We start from the raw sequence: 16,698 nt of genomic DNA, 5'->3' as shown, positions 1-16,698 counted from the left end.
AGTTGCACTTGGGGTATTTGTCCTCTGTTAGCTTGTCTGGAGAAAGAGTCTGCTTTCAATGGCCATCTTCAAAATGTCTCTCATCTGCAGCTCCTGTGCTTTCTTCAAAGTATCCCTCTTGGCTGTAGCTCCTCTTCAAAATGTCACTCACAGCTGCACTGAGTTCCCTCTGCCTGTCAGCTCATTTATATGGCTCCACTGATCAAGGCCCACCCTAAATGGGTGGGGCCACACCTCCATGGAAATATCCAATCAGAATCATCACCCACAGCTGGGTGGGGCGCATCTCCAAAGAAACACTCAAAGAATTACCATCTAATCAACACTGATAACATCTGCCCACACAAGATTACATCAAAGATAATGGCCTTTGAGTACCATGGTGTCTCCTGGCTTGTACTACCACCCTTCTCTTCATTTTGGCCAGGAAAATTTTGTTTCCCTGAGATTAACTTTTATTCTAAGGGAAAGTATTTAAGACAATTTCTGTTTGAGATTGCATCAGTTCAGTTTCAAAATTAACTTTTTACTGTTGCCAAATGTTTAATTTCTTGTGAAGAATGATTTTGTTAATTTTGAAATTTTAACTTATGTTCTTTGTAAGGAGTCAAATAATATGGAGAAGGACAAAGAGGAAAGTTTAGAAATAATTCTAAATTCTAATACCTAGAACTAAGCTTCATTAATATTAAGTAAATAGAATTCTAGAGAGCATTCCCTTCACATATAGTAATAAAAAGAAGAAGATGTAGATGGATGGAAGAACAGAGAAAGATATATTCTACATATTCTATTGCTATGTTCTACATGCTATTTATAATGAAAAACATTGAATTTATCAAAAATAAATAAAGAAATAAAACTTTGACCACGAGAGATTATTTGTTAAAAGATCCCTCTAAGTTTAAGAAAAAGATTATGAAAAAATTTTAGATTGAAGCTATTTCAATTTTAGACAATAGTTTTTTAATTCTATAAAATGGAAGGAAAACAGTACTGTCACACTTCTTAGCATCTCCCTTCCCTGACACCTATTTTCAAATTATTAATCAATTATTGTGGCTTATAAGCATTTACATTTTGTTTAATAATTGTATAGTCTTAGTGTTATATTTCAATGGATTCAGTACCTACTATGAGCCCCTTACCATAGCGTCTCCATTCCTTAGTTCTTTATTTTGAATTATCTCTTGTTCAGCTGAATTTTTGACAGCAAGTAGTGTTTCTCAAGAAAGTTGCATAGACATTATGTTCTGAGTCTTTTCAAATTTGGGAATGTCTACCTTTTGCCATTATACTAGCATGACATCTTGGCTGGGTACAATATTCTTGAACACTCTTTCCCTCAGACTTTTGTAGTATTGTGTCTGAAGCCAGGCTGATTTTCTCACCACTCTGTAGGCACCTTGCTTTTTTGGTCTGGATCCATGAAGTATTATTTTTTAAACCAAGAACTTTCTCAATTTTAGTCATTCACTATCAGTTGTTTTCTGAAACACAAAGTATTCTTTTAGTGGGCCATTTTAGTTCTTTCATTTCAGGGAAATTTCTTGGATTATACCCCTGAATAGTTTTCCTGTTCCACATATCGAGTTCTCTATATTGGGGATAACAAATACTCTTATGATGGATTGTCTTTGTCTTCCATAATTATTATCTTCCTTCTGGTTACTTTAATTTTTGACTTTTCCCGCAAGATGTAATAATGCTTTATTTCTCTTTTTTTTTCTGATATTATGTTTGTGTTGTTGCCATGGCTTTTCATCTTGCTAAAATGTGAGCAGCCCTGTCTAGCCATTTTTTTTGTCTGATACAGGTGTGATTGGATTCTCTCTGATGCTGTTTCCACAATATTTAAGATTCAATTGTTTTTCCTACTGATCTACAGTTTAAGGATTGGAGTTTTTCCTGTTTTACACACATCTCTGTATCAAGGGAATGGGAATGGGGCTTAAGGAGTGCATAAATATTAAAATGTTATAAAGCCTCCATAATTACAACAATTGTTTATGTATTGATATAGAAAGATCTTCAGGATGTTTTTAAGGGGAAAAATCAGGGTGCAGAACAATATATAATATGCTGCCATTATGTAAACTATTGGAAAAAAGTATGTATAAATATACCTTTATATGTTCATATACATATTTATTTTTTAATATGTTTTATTGTCAAATATAACATATGCAGAAAAGTGATAAGTTTCAAAGTACAGTTTAACAAGTAGTCATAGAGGAAATTTCAAAGGATGGTGTGGGTTACAGTTCCACATATTATGGTATTACATTAAGCTATGCAGAATTACAAGATCTCATTCCCTGTTCTAGGCTCCGTGTGCTTAGGTTATTTAAATGAACTGACCAGATAGGTTAAGTTAGTATGCTTCAGAAAATTTAAATTTTGTACAAAACAAACGTCTACCATTGTTCTTACACAGGAGGTGAAGTTTTAAAATACAGACATTATTATCATCCTTTACCCTGTATTCTGATTTACCTTAGTCCCAACCCGCTCAGCTATGTTCATATGTCTAAATGTGCTCTCTTGTTTGGCTTCTTTAAGAGTTGCTGCATGGAGTAACGCTGGCTTTCAGAGCTTCAGACCTCTAACTCTGAGTCATCAGTGTCACAGAGGTACCCAAAGTTCCAGGGAAACACACATAAAGCACAGTACATAAAGTTCCAGGGAAATACACATAAAGCACAGTACATAAAGTTCCAGGGAAATACACATAAAGCACAGAATCTATAATTTAGAAATAACATTTAAAACTCAGGAATAAATGTGACTGCTGTAAGAGCTTACATTCTAGACCCTAATTTTCTTATAAGTATTTTCCAAATGAGACTATGCCAATATTTGTCCTTTTGTTTCTGGCTTATTTTGCTCAACATAATGTCCTCACAGTTCATTCACCTCACTGCATACCTCACAACTTCTTTCCTTTCTGTAGCCGCACAATATTCCATTGTATGTATACACCACAGTTTGCCCTTCTGCTCCTCATTTTATGTACTCTTCAGCCACCTCCATCCTCTGGCTATTGTGAATAATGCCACCATAAACATCAGTGTGTAAGTGTCTTTTCGAGTCCCTGCTTTCAGTTCTTCTGAGTATATTCCTAGTAACAGGATTACCTAATCATAAGGTGACACTATAATTAGCCTCCCATGGATCTGCTACATTACCCTCCAGATGAGCTGCACCATTCTGCTACCCTACGAGCACTGAATTAGGTATACCTCTCTCCACATTTTCTCTAGCACTTGAGTCTGTCTATCTATCTACCTACCTACCTACCTCTCTATGTACTTTTATTTCTTTTGAAGCTGCAGTTTTGTTGAGATACATTGACATAACATATATTCTATCCAAAATAAACAGTGTCCCTCAGATCTTCACAATCATCATCAATCTCAGTTGCTCCAAAGAGAAAGATAACAGATAAACACAGCCATACCAAAGAGAAAACTCAAAGCACCCCATAATTCCTATCCACTCCCCCAATTATTTACCCCTAGTATTGGTGTGCTACTAGTGAGGTATTCCTGTTAAATACAGTCCATAGCATGTAATAGGTAGTTTTTCCCATATACCACTCTATTATTAACTTTTTGTACAAGTGTCATACCTTTGAAGTAGTTCATGCAAGAGCTTATTTATATTTGTAGTGCTGGTCAGTGAGATACATGACATTAAACAACCTCTTTCAATCATATTACCGTTCATTACAGCACTATTACTTATAAACCCACTAACGAACAACCATCACCTCTATCCATTCCCATACATTTAAGTTCAATCTTATTAACAAGTCTGTACATATTAGGTAACTGCTCTCCCTTCTTTAGCATCTTTCTATCTCTAGGTACCATATATTCTATATTTTAAGATTCTTAAGTTTACACTTTTTAGGGGGTTCATATTAGTGAGATCATATAATATATATCCTTTTGTGTCTGGCTTATTTCACTCAGCATTATGTCCTCAAGTTTAATCCATTTTATTACATGCTTCAGGACCTCATTCCTTCTTACGGCTGCATAATATTCCATCATATGTATGTACCACATTTTGTTTATCTTAAATATGTCATACTGCCTTCTCGCCTCCGTGGTGCCCATTCATTAGTCTTATGTGGCTTGTATGTGGTAAATTGCTTTTCCCTTGCTGCTTTCAGGACTTTTTCCTTCTCTTCAACATTTGACAGTCTGATAAGTATGTATCTTGGAGTGCATCTATTTGGATTTATTCTATCTGGAATATTTATTTGCATATTTATGTCTTTTATAAGGGTTGGGAACTTTCCCCCAATTATCTCCTCAAATTCTCTTCCTAGCCCTTCTTCTTCTGGGACTCAAATGATTCTTATATTTGTGTGCTTCATGTTATCCATAATTTCCCTGAGCTCCAATCAATTTTTTCTATCTTTTTCACCATTTGTTCTTTTGTGCATTCACATTCAATTGTTGTACTCTAGTTCACTTATGCTTTCTTCTGCCTCTTCAAATCTGCTGTTGTATGTCTCTAGTATATTTTAATTTGATCTGCAGTACCTTTAACTTATATAAGATCTATTATATTTCTGTGTACTCTTTAAGATTCTTCTGTATGCTCTTCTGTTGTCTTCTTGATATCCTTTATGTCTTTAGCCAACCCATTGAAGTTATTTTGGAGATTTATATGTACTTCTTTGATTAGTTGTTCTGAATTCTGTGTCTCCTCCTGCTTTTTAATTTGGTCACTTGGCTTGGCCATATCTTCTTTTTCTTCTTCTTCTTCTTCTTTTTTTTTTTTTTTTTTTTAAGATATTGTCACATACCCTATAATCATCCACAGTGTACAATCAATAGTTGTGCATTCATTACCAAAATCAATTTTGAACATTTTCATTACTCCAAAATAATTAAAAAATATATAAGACTAAAAACACAAGTAAAAAAGAACACCCAAAACATCCCATCCTCCCATCCCCCCATTAGTCATTTAATTTTTGTTCCCATTTTTCTACTCATCTGTCCATACATTGGATAGACGGAGTGTGAGCCACAAGGTTTTCCAATCACACAGTCACACCATGTAAGCTATGTAGTTATACAGTCATCTTCAAGAATCAAGGCTAATGGGTTGCAGTTCAACAGTTTCAGGTATTTCCATCTAGCTATTCCAACACACAAAAAACTAAAAAGTGATATCTGTATAGCCCATATGAATACCCTCCAGAGTGACCTCTCAACTCCATTTGAAATCTGTCAGCCACTGAAACTTTATTTGGTTTCATTTCTTTTCCCCCTTTCAGTCAAGAAGATTTTCTCAGTTCCACATTGCCGTGTCCAGGCTCATCTCTGGGAGTCATGTCCTGCCTTATTGGTCGTATCTTCTTCTTCTTCTTCTTTTTTTTTTTTTTTTTTGATGCAGTTTTATTGAGATATCACATAACATACAATCATTCAAAGTGTACAATCAGTTGTTCACAGTATCATCATATAGTTGTTCTTTCATCACCACAAACTTTGAACATTTTCATTACTCCAAAAATTAAAATAAAAAAGAACATCCAAAACATCCCATTCCCCTCCTCCCCCCATTGTTCATTTATTTTTTTAATACAGTTTAATTGAGATAAAGTCACATACCCTACAGTCATCCACAATGTAGTCAGTTATTCACAGGACCATCAAACATTTGTGCGTTCATCACCATAATCAATTTTTGAACCTTTTCCTTACTCCAAAATAAAAATAAAAACCAAAAAAACACCCACTTTCCATCCCTTCCATCCCACCCTATTCTTCATCTAATTTTTTTTCCCCATTTTTCCACTCACTGGATAAAGGGAATGCGAGCCACAAGGTTTTCACAATCACAGTCACACTGTGCAAGCTACATAGTTATACATTTGTCTTCAAGAATCAAGGTTACTGGGTTGCAGTTTGACAGCTTCAGGTACTTCCCTCTAGCCCTAATTCCAACACACTAAAAACTAAAAAGTGGTATCTATATAGCACATAAGAATACCCTCCAGAGTGGCATCTCGATTCCATTTGAAATCTCTCAGGCACTGAAACTTTATTTTGTTTAATCTCTCTTCTTCCTTTTGGTCAAGAAGATCCTCTCAATCCCACAGTGCTGGGTCCAGGCTCATCTCCAGGAGTCATTTCCCACATTGCCAGAGGGATTTACACCTCGTGTGTCATGTCCCACATAGAGGGGAGGGTAGTGAGTTCACCTGCTGAGGGGGCTTAGAGAGAGAGAGGGGACCACATCTGAGCAACAAAGAGACTCTCTGAGGAGGGGGGGGGGATCTCCTGGGTACAATTATAAGTAGGCTTAGCGTCTCCCTTGCAGCAACTAGCCTCACAAGGGAAAGCCCCCAGATCGAGGGCTTGACCCACTAAATTGGCAGTCCAGGTCATATCTTCTTGCATCTTCATGTGCTTTATGATTTTCTGCTAATTTTTTGGCATTTGATTATCTTGATAAGTTTATTTTGAAAGTTAACTTCCCTCACTTGCCTAATATTTTGTAGTTATTTGGGTTTTCATTTGAAGATCTCTTTTGGCGCTTGGTTTATCAGTACTTCCCTGCCAGACTGAGGCCAAGGCCTCCTGCAGGAGAAGCAAGTCTGTTTGGACATCTGCAGAGGATTTGGCAGAACAGCAATTTGCCAGAGTACACTTCCCCTGTCTTCCCAGCAGGTGGTGCTCTTGGGCCCCCTTTTCCCCTCAAGCCCACTTTTCCCTGACTATGGCAGCTCCCTGGGCAGGGTCCAAACCAGGTGAAAATCCAGACAATGCAGCAGGTCTCCATGGATGCTAGAGACCGCCAGCCCCAGGGTGGTGGTGGGCACTCTGCACCTCAGCAGAGAATCCACTTGAGGGCACGATGGGTCTGGTGATTTTCAGGCTTCCAAGTGAGATAACCTCAGGCTGTGGACTGAGATTTTCCCTTTCCCCAGTCCTCAGCCAGCTCAGAAGCACCCTGCTGTTTGTCAGCCTGCAAGATCACTGCCCACTGTGCACCAATGTGCCTCTGACATGGGGAGGGGGAGCTCTTGGTGCTTCCATGGTGGCTCTTTCCCTTGCCCCCACCTCTGCACCCATGGATGCTGTGAGTGCCACTGGTCTCCATGGAGAAAGGATGCAGACTGCAGAACAGAGAGTGTCTCTCTCACCTGCTACCCATTGGATCAGCTTTGCCCTGCGTCCCTCTCCTCCCAAGGGGAGGGCCCCTCAGTCTTCCCCAATACCAGGCTCCTGCAGCAGCCTGCCTCAGGGTTGCTGAGTGGGCACTGTACCCTGCAGAAAAGTCTGTGTGTGGGGGTAAATCAAGTCTGTTGGTTACCAAGTTCCCGCACATGTGCTCCTGGCTGCAGGACAGAGAAGGATGTGTTCCCGAGCTGAGTGCAGAGATGGAAGTGCGGGAGTGCACAGTTCGTCCCTCACCTGCTTCCACTGGCATGCAGCAGCCAGCCCTAGAGGCGCTTGCAATCAAACAAGCTCACCCCCTCCTTTCAGTCATAATTTCTCTGCTTTTCCATCCAGGTCCTCCCAATTAATGTAGAAGTCCCTCTCTGGCCACTCATACCCTGGAGCCACTGTCCCACTCATTTTCTGTTTTTTTTCTAGTTACTCTACAGTAGAGAAGTTAGCTCTGCCTCTCCTATTCTGCCATCTTCCCAGAAGTCCCACATATTTGCTTTTATATGCCTAAACTATTATGTCTGGAATGATGGACAAGGCACTAATAATTGGTTGCTTGTGGAAAAGGGACCTAGGTGGTAGTAGGATGGGATTGAGATATATCTTTTGATAGTTTTTTATTTTGAACTTTGTGAATTACTTTTTTAAAAATGTGTGGGCTCTGCTTTCTCTTCTGAGATTTGTTTAAATGCCCTGTTCCAGGATCCCTCAACTCGTTGTTTCCCATCCCCGTCAGGGTCTTTGTACCAGTCTTCCAACTCGGTGTGAAGTCTAAAAGTCTTAGCATCCACAGTGTCATGGTCCCCAGTTAGTCACTTCCCCCACTTCACTTCAGCTTCCATGTCTAGCACATTCTAGACAGAAATTTGTATTCCACTCCACATCCGGACCTATTAGTTAAAAGTCTCAGGATTTTGTTAACTCACCAATATCACTTTTGGTGGGGGAGGGGACAAGGTAGGAGGTGTGCCATAATCATTTTTCTTGGCTAACCCTTGTAAGAATATATGACATTACATTGTAACCTATTCCTTCTTGGTTGCTCCTGGTGATTTCTGTTGTTACTATTTAATGTTACGACTTTCGGTTCTATTCATTTGGTATTCAAGTAGAACAATTCTGTGATCTGGTTTCACTTGTCATCATTTAGTTTAATTTCTGCCACCAACTTTGTGTCTCCTGCTTGCTTTAGTCTCCATGACCGTGTATTCCTTAATGGTTGGTGCCTCCCCTGGCTTGTGGCCTCTGGCTCCACTTGAACATTACCCTACTCTGCTCCCAGCCTTGCCTTGCCTCTCCTGTACTGGTCTTGGTCATATTTACCAAGCTCCCAACTCTACTAACCGCACCCATCCGAGGGCTACACTGGGCAGGGAGAATTTCCAGGGCTGCCCAGCTTTGCTGAGATCAGCCATGTTGGGACTCTCAGGGCACCCTGATTCTGGGGAAGCAAACAACTGACTGCCAGATCCCCTTTGTACAGCTTTTGCTTAACGCAGACACACGTGCGCATGTGCGCACCCTTGCCTATGTCTCATATATCTGCCAGTTTTTTCCATCAAAATTTCGTTGCCCTTTCAACATAAATTGCCGCAACTGTTTCTCAACTTATAGCCTTACCTTGCCAAAGATTCGCACTGCTGACAGAGATCTTTCTGAAACTAAGATGTGATTATGCCATTCTCCTGTTAACAGATTTTTTTGTCGCCTGTCTTCGTCTTCAGGAAAATGTCTTGAAAATGCAAGCTCTCCTGAAACAAATCAGTTACAGCGTTGAGCCACGATCATGTCTTATTCACTATTATAGCCCCAGCATGTAGAACAATAGTACCTGGCACAGATGTGGCACTTGAGAAACATTTGTTGAATAAATTAACAAATAATAGATGCCAATAAATCTTTTTTGAATGAATTGTGATCTAGTGATAGCTTGTTATAAGATTCTTATTGATAGGAATCTCTCTTTGTCATATGAAAACATCCAATTTAATCTGCTCTCTGGGTAGTTTTAACATGCTATGCCATTATGTTCAAATAAGGGATAATGGGGTGATACATGCAAACACAGTGGAATTGACTTAATGAAGTCTAGAAAAGGAAGAGGATCCAGTCTGTCTTATCTGTATCTACTCCTCATCCCACATGGATTTGTGGTAACTTATATATAAAATATAATAATGTAGTGCTCTTTGGATTTGGCCTAAAGCTTTCTGGCTACCAAATTGATAAGGGAGACTGAGTTATTTAACTCTTATCTTTGGAAGGAAGCAAACGTTTCTTAACATTAAGTTCTAAAAGAAATCTCCCACCTGGAGCTTCATGTAAGGGGAATTCAGTGATAGGGTGGACCTTGTACTGTATACCATTCCTGCAGCAAATAAGGTAATAATTTTTTAACAATTTCTTATGAAATCCACCTGATGATAATAGTAAAACCCAACTCATTGATGCCAATTCTGTTCAGAGCTAAGATAATATGGTCCACTATGTGGCCTTCTGTTGTTTACAGACTTGAATCCCAGGACAGACAGAGTTCCTGGCCCTCAGATGGTCTTCCTTATATAAGGGTCCCTTCTTCCCACTGGCCTTTTGTAAGCTTCAGTAGGGCAGGCATTTTGAGCATGTGCTGTCAGGCTAGGGGCTGAACTGTTTTCTGAGTGAATGGTTGAAGTAGGTGCATGTGCTGAATGACTTGGATTTTAGAAACCCTCATCTAGGAATACTTTTTAGTTAAGTGAGGAGTTGGTGTGAATGGCATCATTTGGGGGAAGTTAAGGTGCCTCACTAGATAGTTCCCCAGGTGGGGACTGCAGAGCACCTGCAGGCAAGGCCAGAAACATCTCTGCATGTGTGTCAAATTGGAAAACATTAATCAGCTTTAATTCACTAAACTAAGATTTAAATTGGCTGCCAAGAGGTGCTAAAGCAGACATTCTTGTATTTTGCTGGTGGGAGTGTAAATTGATATAAATTTTTTGGAAAGCAATTTGGCAGTAAATCTCAAGAGCCTTAAAAACATTCATACTATTTGACCTAGTAGTTCTAATTCTGGGAAACTGCCCCAAGGAAGTAATCCCTTAAAAAAAAAAAAAAAAAAAAAAAAAAAAAAAACCTCCAATAATTGAAGTGTTTTTTGTAACAATTTCATTGTAGTATCAAAAGACTGGAAACCATTTAAATGCCCCACAGAGGAAGAATAAATAAATACAGATGATACAGTCTACTCAAACAAATGTTATAACTCAAGATAAAATTTGGAAGAATATATTATAAAATAGAAAATCTTTTTAAATGTTAGATGAGAAAAGCAGGAAACAAAGAGTATAAACAATAGAAATGGAACCGTCGTTAAATAAATGCTCACAGGAAAAAACTGGTGGGGAATATACTATAATAGTAAATGATTTGCTGTTTTTGGATACTAACACTTGTTTTTAATAAAAAAATCTGATAATTTTGTTTCGCATTTTTGAAAGGAAGCAAATATACACACTCATATCCCTAGAAAAGTAAACTTTAAAGTAGAGAGGGGATAATTAATAAATATGTGTTCAGCTAAATTGAAATATTCCCTCAGACCTTCCAAACCCCTCTGTTCAAAGTCACACCACTTACTAAGCATTCTGATCATGATACCAGAAAAAAAGTATTCCTATATGATGGTCTCCAAAATTCCAGAAATTATTAGAAAGGTTATGCCTTGATTATAAATGAATAAATTGACATTTTGGTGTATTAACAAGTCTCCTGTAGGTTTGGTTAGTATGAGTCAGCCTCCCAGAGCCTGATTATTGCTGGTGACCAGGATAAAATCAGGGTTCTGAAGCTGCAAATCTGAGATCCAGATCCTAGACTTCTTGGTACCCACAAAAATACAGCAGCAACCCCAGAGCACTGCTTGAATCATTAGCAGTCTAACCCATTGCTTCAGTGGCAAAAGGAAAAAGAGCAAAAATGAGGGGGAAAATCATATTTTCATGTGATGAGCTAGTCTTTGAGTTAAAAAAACTAACAAAGCTAGAAATAGTGATGGTCTTTCCTTAAGTGGTAAATACTTAGTAACTCATTTAGGAAAGCTTTTGGATTCCCCATCCCCTTCTCCCCCTCTTCCCCCATCTTTTAAAAATATTTTTTTCTTATTTGAGGTGTGATCTTAAGCATATTCGCTAAATATTTGACTCACTAAATAGCTCCTTTAGCAGTATTACATATTATATAACCAGGCTTTCTACATCATTCATACATTAATATATAATAGCTTTTTTGCGGTATAATTCACATACCCTATAATTCACCCATTTTTAAGTATACAGTTTAATAGTTTTTAGTATGTTTAGTATATTTACAGAGTTGTGCAACCATTACCACAATCAATTTTAGAATAAACCCCCCATTTCCCAAACCTTCAAGCCCCAGGTAACCACTAATCCACTTTCTGTCTCTGTAGATTTCCTGTTCTAGACATTTCAAAAAAACGGAATCATAGTATATGTAGTCTTTCATTACTTCACTTCTTTTTATTGTCAAATAATGTTCCATTGTATGGATGTGCCACATTTTATCTATCCGTTCATCAGTTGATGGGCTTCTTGTTTCCAACTTTTTGGCTATTGTGAAAACTGCCGTGAACATTATTGTACAAGTTTTTGTGTGAACATATGTTTTCATTTCTCTTATACACATATAGTGGGGTGGAATTGCTAGGTCATTTGGTAACTCTATATTTAACCTTTTGAGGAACTGCCAAAGTGGCTGCACCATTTTACTAGCAGTAGTAGGGTTCCAATTTCTCCACAAACTTGCTAACACTTGTAATTAATTATCTGTCTTTTCTGTTATTGCCATCCTGGTGGGTATAAAGTTGTGGTTCATTGTGGTTTTGAAATCCGTTTCCCTAATAAGTAATAATTTTGACCATCTTACTATTACTGAATTGTAAGAGTTCTTTATGTATTTTGGATACAAGTCCCTTATTGATATATGAATTGCAACAAACTTCTCCCATATGTGGGTTGTATTTTCACTTTCTTGATGGTATCCTTTGAAACACAAAAGTTTTAAATTTTGATGAAATTCAATTTATCTATATTTTTCTGTTGTTTGTGCTTTAGGTATCATATCTAAGAAACTATTGCTTAATCCAAAGTCACAAAGATTATGCCTATGTATTCTTCTAAGGGTTTTATAATTTTAGCTGTTACATTTCAGTATTTAATCCATTTTGAGTTAATTTTTGTATATGATATGAAATGGAAGTCCAACTTCATTTTTTTACATGTGACATTCTCGTTGTCTCAGCACCATTTGTTGAAAAGACTATTCTTTTCCCATTGAATAGTCCTGGTACCCTTGTTGAAAATAATGTGACCATAAATGAGGGTTTATTTCTGGACTCTCAGTTCTATTCCATTGATTTATATGTCCATACAGTTATTAATTTCTTTCATTCTCTCATTCATTCTAAAAAATTTATTGCGCACCTCTATAATATGCTAGGCTCGGCTTATCCAGGTTACTGGTTTGGGGAATCAAATATTCTCCAAATATTCTTTTCTTAAAACCCATTCTAACAGGAAATAGCATCTCTGTTTATTAATGAAATATAAAGTGATCTCTCTCTAGTAATTGCCTGTAGAGGCTATTTTAAATCTATCTGATTTGTTCACAGTCTTCTGTAGTTTATCCAACTATATTAATGTCCAGCAGTCTGAGAACATTTTAGAGAGCTTGAAAAAAAATGAAAATCTGCCTCAGATAGTCCAATGAATGTGTTGAAAATCTGGTTAGTTTTAAAGTGGAAGAAGAATTTACAAACATGATGAGGAGGTCTATGGAATAGCCTGTGTTCAATGTGAGAGATCCAGGAAGTTGGTAAATCTATTTATCCAGGGAAGCAGAAGTAAAGGCCAGAGAGAAATGGTGGGGAGCTGCTGGAGTCAATACCCAAAATTATGCTTCTAGATTTTATTTTAGTAGTAGCTCCTTGCCAGTGTGAAATTATAAAGAGAAAATGATGTTTACAGATGGTGGCTTATTGCTGGATTTAGGTTGGGTTAAAAGAGGTGAGAATTCTAATAATGGTGGCTAGTCTCTAGACAGGGGTTGTGGTTATAGAACTAGACAGGCCCAAGGAATGTAAACTTAGCAGAACTTGGTGATTATCTAAAATAATTAAAGACAATTCCAGTGTTATAACATGAGGAAATTGGAAGGGTAATTGTATCAGGGCTTCTAATGAACAAGGTGAGAAGAAACATTTATAATGATAATGAACTCTGATGTTGCTGTGCTTGTTGGCAAAATGTTCAAGTGGATAATAAAAAGATATTTTAACCATTGGACAGGATATCAAATCTGATACGCAGAACCTTCCAACATTCATTAGACACAAAGACGGTTGATTTCCCATCCATTGTTGCCTATTCCTTTTGGAAACACATAGCGTAAAATGAACTTTCAATATCTAATTTTAAAGATTAAGTGATGGTTTTGTTTATTTGTATGATAAAGTGTAGAAATTATTGCACTAGATTCCATGGTTTGCCATTGCCATTAACAATATTATTGTTTCAAGGGGAAAAAAAGTTAGTAATATTGACTACATTAAAAAATTTCATTTATATAGCAGTAAAGGTAAGTTTTAGTTGTTCACGGTGGTTTTGGCACTAAACATTTAAATTTGGATGTTTAAGGAAATTCATAAAGTGTTGAAATGCAGTACTGCTCATTTATTTACCCATCCTAAAATATCTTTCAGGAATTGTTCCATCTTCTGTTGTCCTGACTTCTTTCCAGGTGATGTCAAGGGTTTTTCTAACGTGGGCAGTAACACATAGTGTCAAAGAGGTAAGTGTTTGAGTAAAATAAAATAATATCAGCATTAGCAAATACTAGTTAATTTTTCTTTTTCACATGTGTTTTATGGCTATAGATGAAACTCCAGGTCAAATCAACATAACTCAGATAAAGTTCATATGCACTGTTGGAGTTGGATTAATAATGGGAAACCTACCCAAATGTGCAACATTGTTAAAGAGTGATTAAATGAAAGTGTCCCACGGTCTTAGTTACCATGGAAGTTTGAATGGTGTGGATGTGACCTACAACTCAGTTATATTTTTCTGCTGTTTATCTTATTTGTAGCCAGCACACTAGACTCTGGGCATCTCTATCCTTGTAATGGAACTGTACTGGATGGGAGCGTGGGGGGCACTGATTTACTCCAAGAGAAGTCTGATCTTTGTGGCACCAGGAGAAACAAATTTGTTTCCACCTAGCCTCTAGGGCTAATGGGATCCCCAAATGTGCTGTCTATTGATTCTGGGAGATGACTGCTCTGCTGGGGCCCAGCACATTAGGTACAAGGTAGGCCCAGGGATAATCATTCAAGAAATGGGGAGAGAAATCCACCCTTACCATGGGAATGAGTTTGCACCTAAGCTTCCATTTTCCAGTATGTGGGGTTTTTTTCCCTCCTATGTATATATTTTTTCTTTTTCAAAGTCATCTCTTGCTAATGTCACCTTGAGATAATCTGTAGACACAAGTAGGATGAATTTTTCAGTTTTCTAATCCCAGTGACCTATCACCAGCATTATTGGATTCTTTGGGGCTCAGGAAATGCTCTTATTCATTAACATTATTTTAATGTTTTCTTTGTCCTCTATTCTTCTGAAATCTGTGTCAAAACATTTTGTTTTTCAGGATTTATTTTGACAGTTTCAACTAATGAGTTTTTTTAAATCTTTTTATTGACATATAATATACCTACTAAAAAAATGCACATAGCTAATGAGTTTTTAGCCAAAGTTGATTAAGCTAAGTTGTTATTTTTGTTACAGTCATATGGAACCACAGGCTTTTTTTTTTTTAAGCTCTCTCATCCTTTGAAAATGTGTAAACTTTCCGTGCAAAATATAAAGCAGTTGCATACTTTTGTCCTTAGAATGTCATATTTCTTTTTAAAAAAACACAAAACCAATTCACAAAAATAGGCAAGTAAATCCTAGTACAACATATTGCCCTTTGTTCTCATACTGGATTGTTTTTGGAATTCTAATACTGAATTGTTTATTTTAGAATACCTTGTCACTTATCAATACATTCAGAAGTCCTATCTACAAATCGACATTTTTTAACCTATCCCTCTCATTTTGTTGTATACTGTTTCCTTTTCATTTTAACTAATAAACCCTAGTTTTATCTTGCAGTAGTCTTAAATGACCTAAAAATTCTTCTTACTAGTAACTCATTTACATTCTTAAGTGGGCAATTATGTGCTTTCAATAATAAAATGCTAGGTACATGAAGACAAAGTATTGTCAACTGTGGAGTATTTAATCACTCTGCCGATATAGTCAGTTATTAATTGTCCCAGGTGCTAATGCTCCAGCTAATGGATTATTCATGGCCCCTGCTTCTCCTTCCCTCTTCTGCTTCAGTGACTTTCCTCTGTTTATTACTGTGTCTGCCAAAGGGAGTGGACAGGCAAATCAAAAATACTTAAAATTCAAATCAAAATCAAGGCTCCATTCAAGATGGCAGAGTGAGACACTTCAGGACTCTGTCCCCAACAGAAGCTTTAAACAACCAGCAAGAACTGGCAGAAACATCTTTCTCAAAGCTCCAGAAAACAGTTAAAGGAACACAGTAACAGTGAGAGCTGTGTGTGGAGCCGGCCTGTGCTCCCAGTATGGATTCCTGGTCCAGTTCTGGAGTGACCCTCGTACACATGCTGAGAGCATGTTTGTCTGGCCCAGTCTGTCTGTGGTAGCCTGAGGGACTTGCCGTCCCTGAATTTGCCCTTTGTGTAGAAGGTGGCTCACCAAGCTCTCCTACAGAATGCTGGGGGAGAGCAGTCAAGTTGTGCTACCTGGGGCCCTTGCAATCTAGCAGTACTAGATTGCTGGTTGAAGGACACACAGTTCGTGCCTGGGACTGTGAGGAAACTTTTTTCTAGTGAAGAGGGCACATTTATTTGTATCTGTGTAAACTGTGGTTGTGCCAGTTTGAATATATTGTGTCCCCCAAACGCCATTATCTTTGATGTAATCTTGTGTGGGCAGACGTTATCAGTGTTGATTAGATTGTAATTCTTTGAGTGTTTATTTGGAATGTGCCCCACCCAGCTGTGGGTGATGACTCTGATGAGATATTTCCATGGAGGCGTGGCCCACCCATTTACGGTGGGCCTTGATCAGTGGAGCCATATAAATGAGCTGATGGGCAGAGGGAACTCAGTGCAGCTGTGACATTTTGAAGAGGAGCTACAACCAAGAGAGACACTTTGAAGAAAGCACAGGAGCTGTAGGTGAGAGACAGTTTGAAGACGGCCGTTGAAGCAGACTCTTGCTCCGGAGAAGCTGAGAGAGGACAAATATCCCAAGTGCAACTAAGAGTGACATTTTTGAGGAACTGCAGCTGAGAGAGGAACATCCTAGGAGAAGGCCATTTTGAAAACAGAACTTTGGAGCAGACACCAGCCACGTGCCTTCCC

General features: G+C 37.9%; 1 protein-coding gene across 2 annotated transcripts in view; it reads left to right on the top strand.

Moving 5' to 3' along the window:
- HACD2 (3-hydroxyacyl-CoA dehydratase 2) overlaps positions 1-16,698 on the top strand; it is a 96,243-nt gene that overhangs the window by 44,772 nt on the left and 34,773 nt on the right. For both annotated transcript variants that reach the window (XR_005217060.1, XM_037837042.1), the window contains exon 4: positions 13,960-14,048. Coding sequence is in view for 1 of the 2 variants with exons in the window: in XM_037837042.1 (XP_037692970.1) it covers positions 13,960-14,048 (89 nt within the window). In the remaining variant the exon portion in view is untranslated. The remainder of the gene's footprint in view (positions 1-13,959; positions 14,049-16,698) is intronic.

This window comes from Choloepus didactylus, chromosome 1 (genome assembly GCF_015220235.1).
Source record: "Choloepus didactylus isolate mChoDid1 chromosome 1, mChoDid1.pri, whole genome shotgun sequence".
NCBI classification, from domain to species: domain Eukaryota; kingdom Metazoa; phylum Chordata; class Mammalia; order Pilosa; family Megalonychidae; genus Choloepus; species Choloepus didactylus.
The sequence above is the reverse complement of the archived record's forward strand: the minus strand, read 5'-3'. Positions and strand labels throughout refer to the sequence as shown.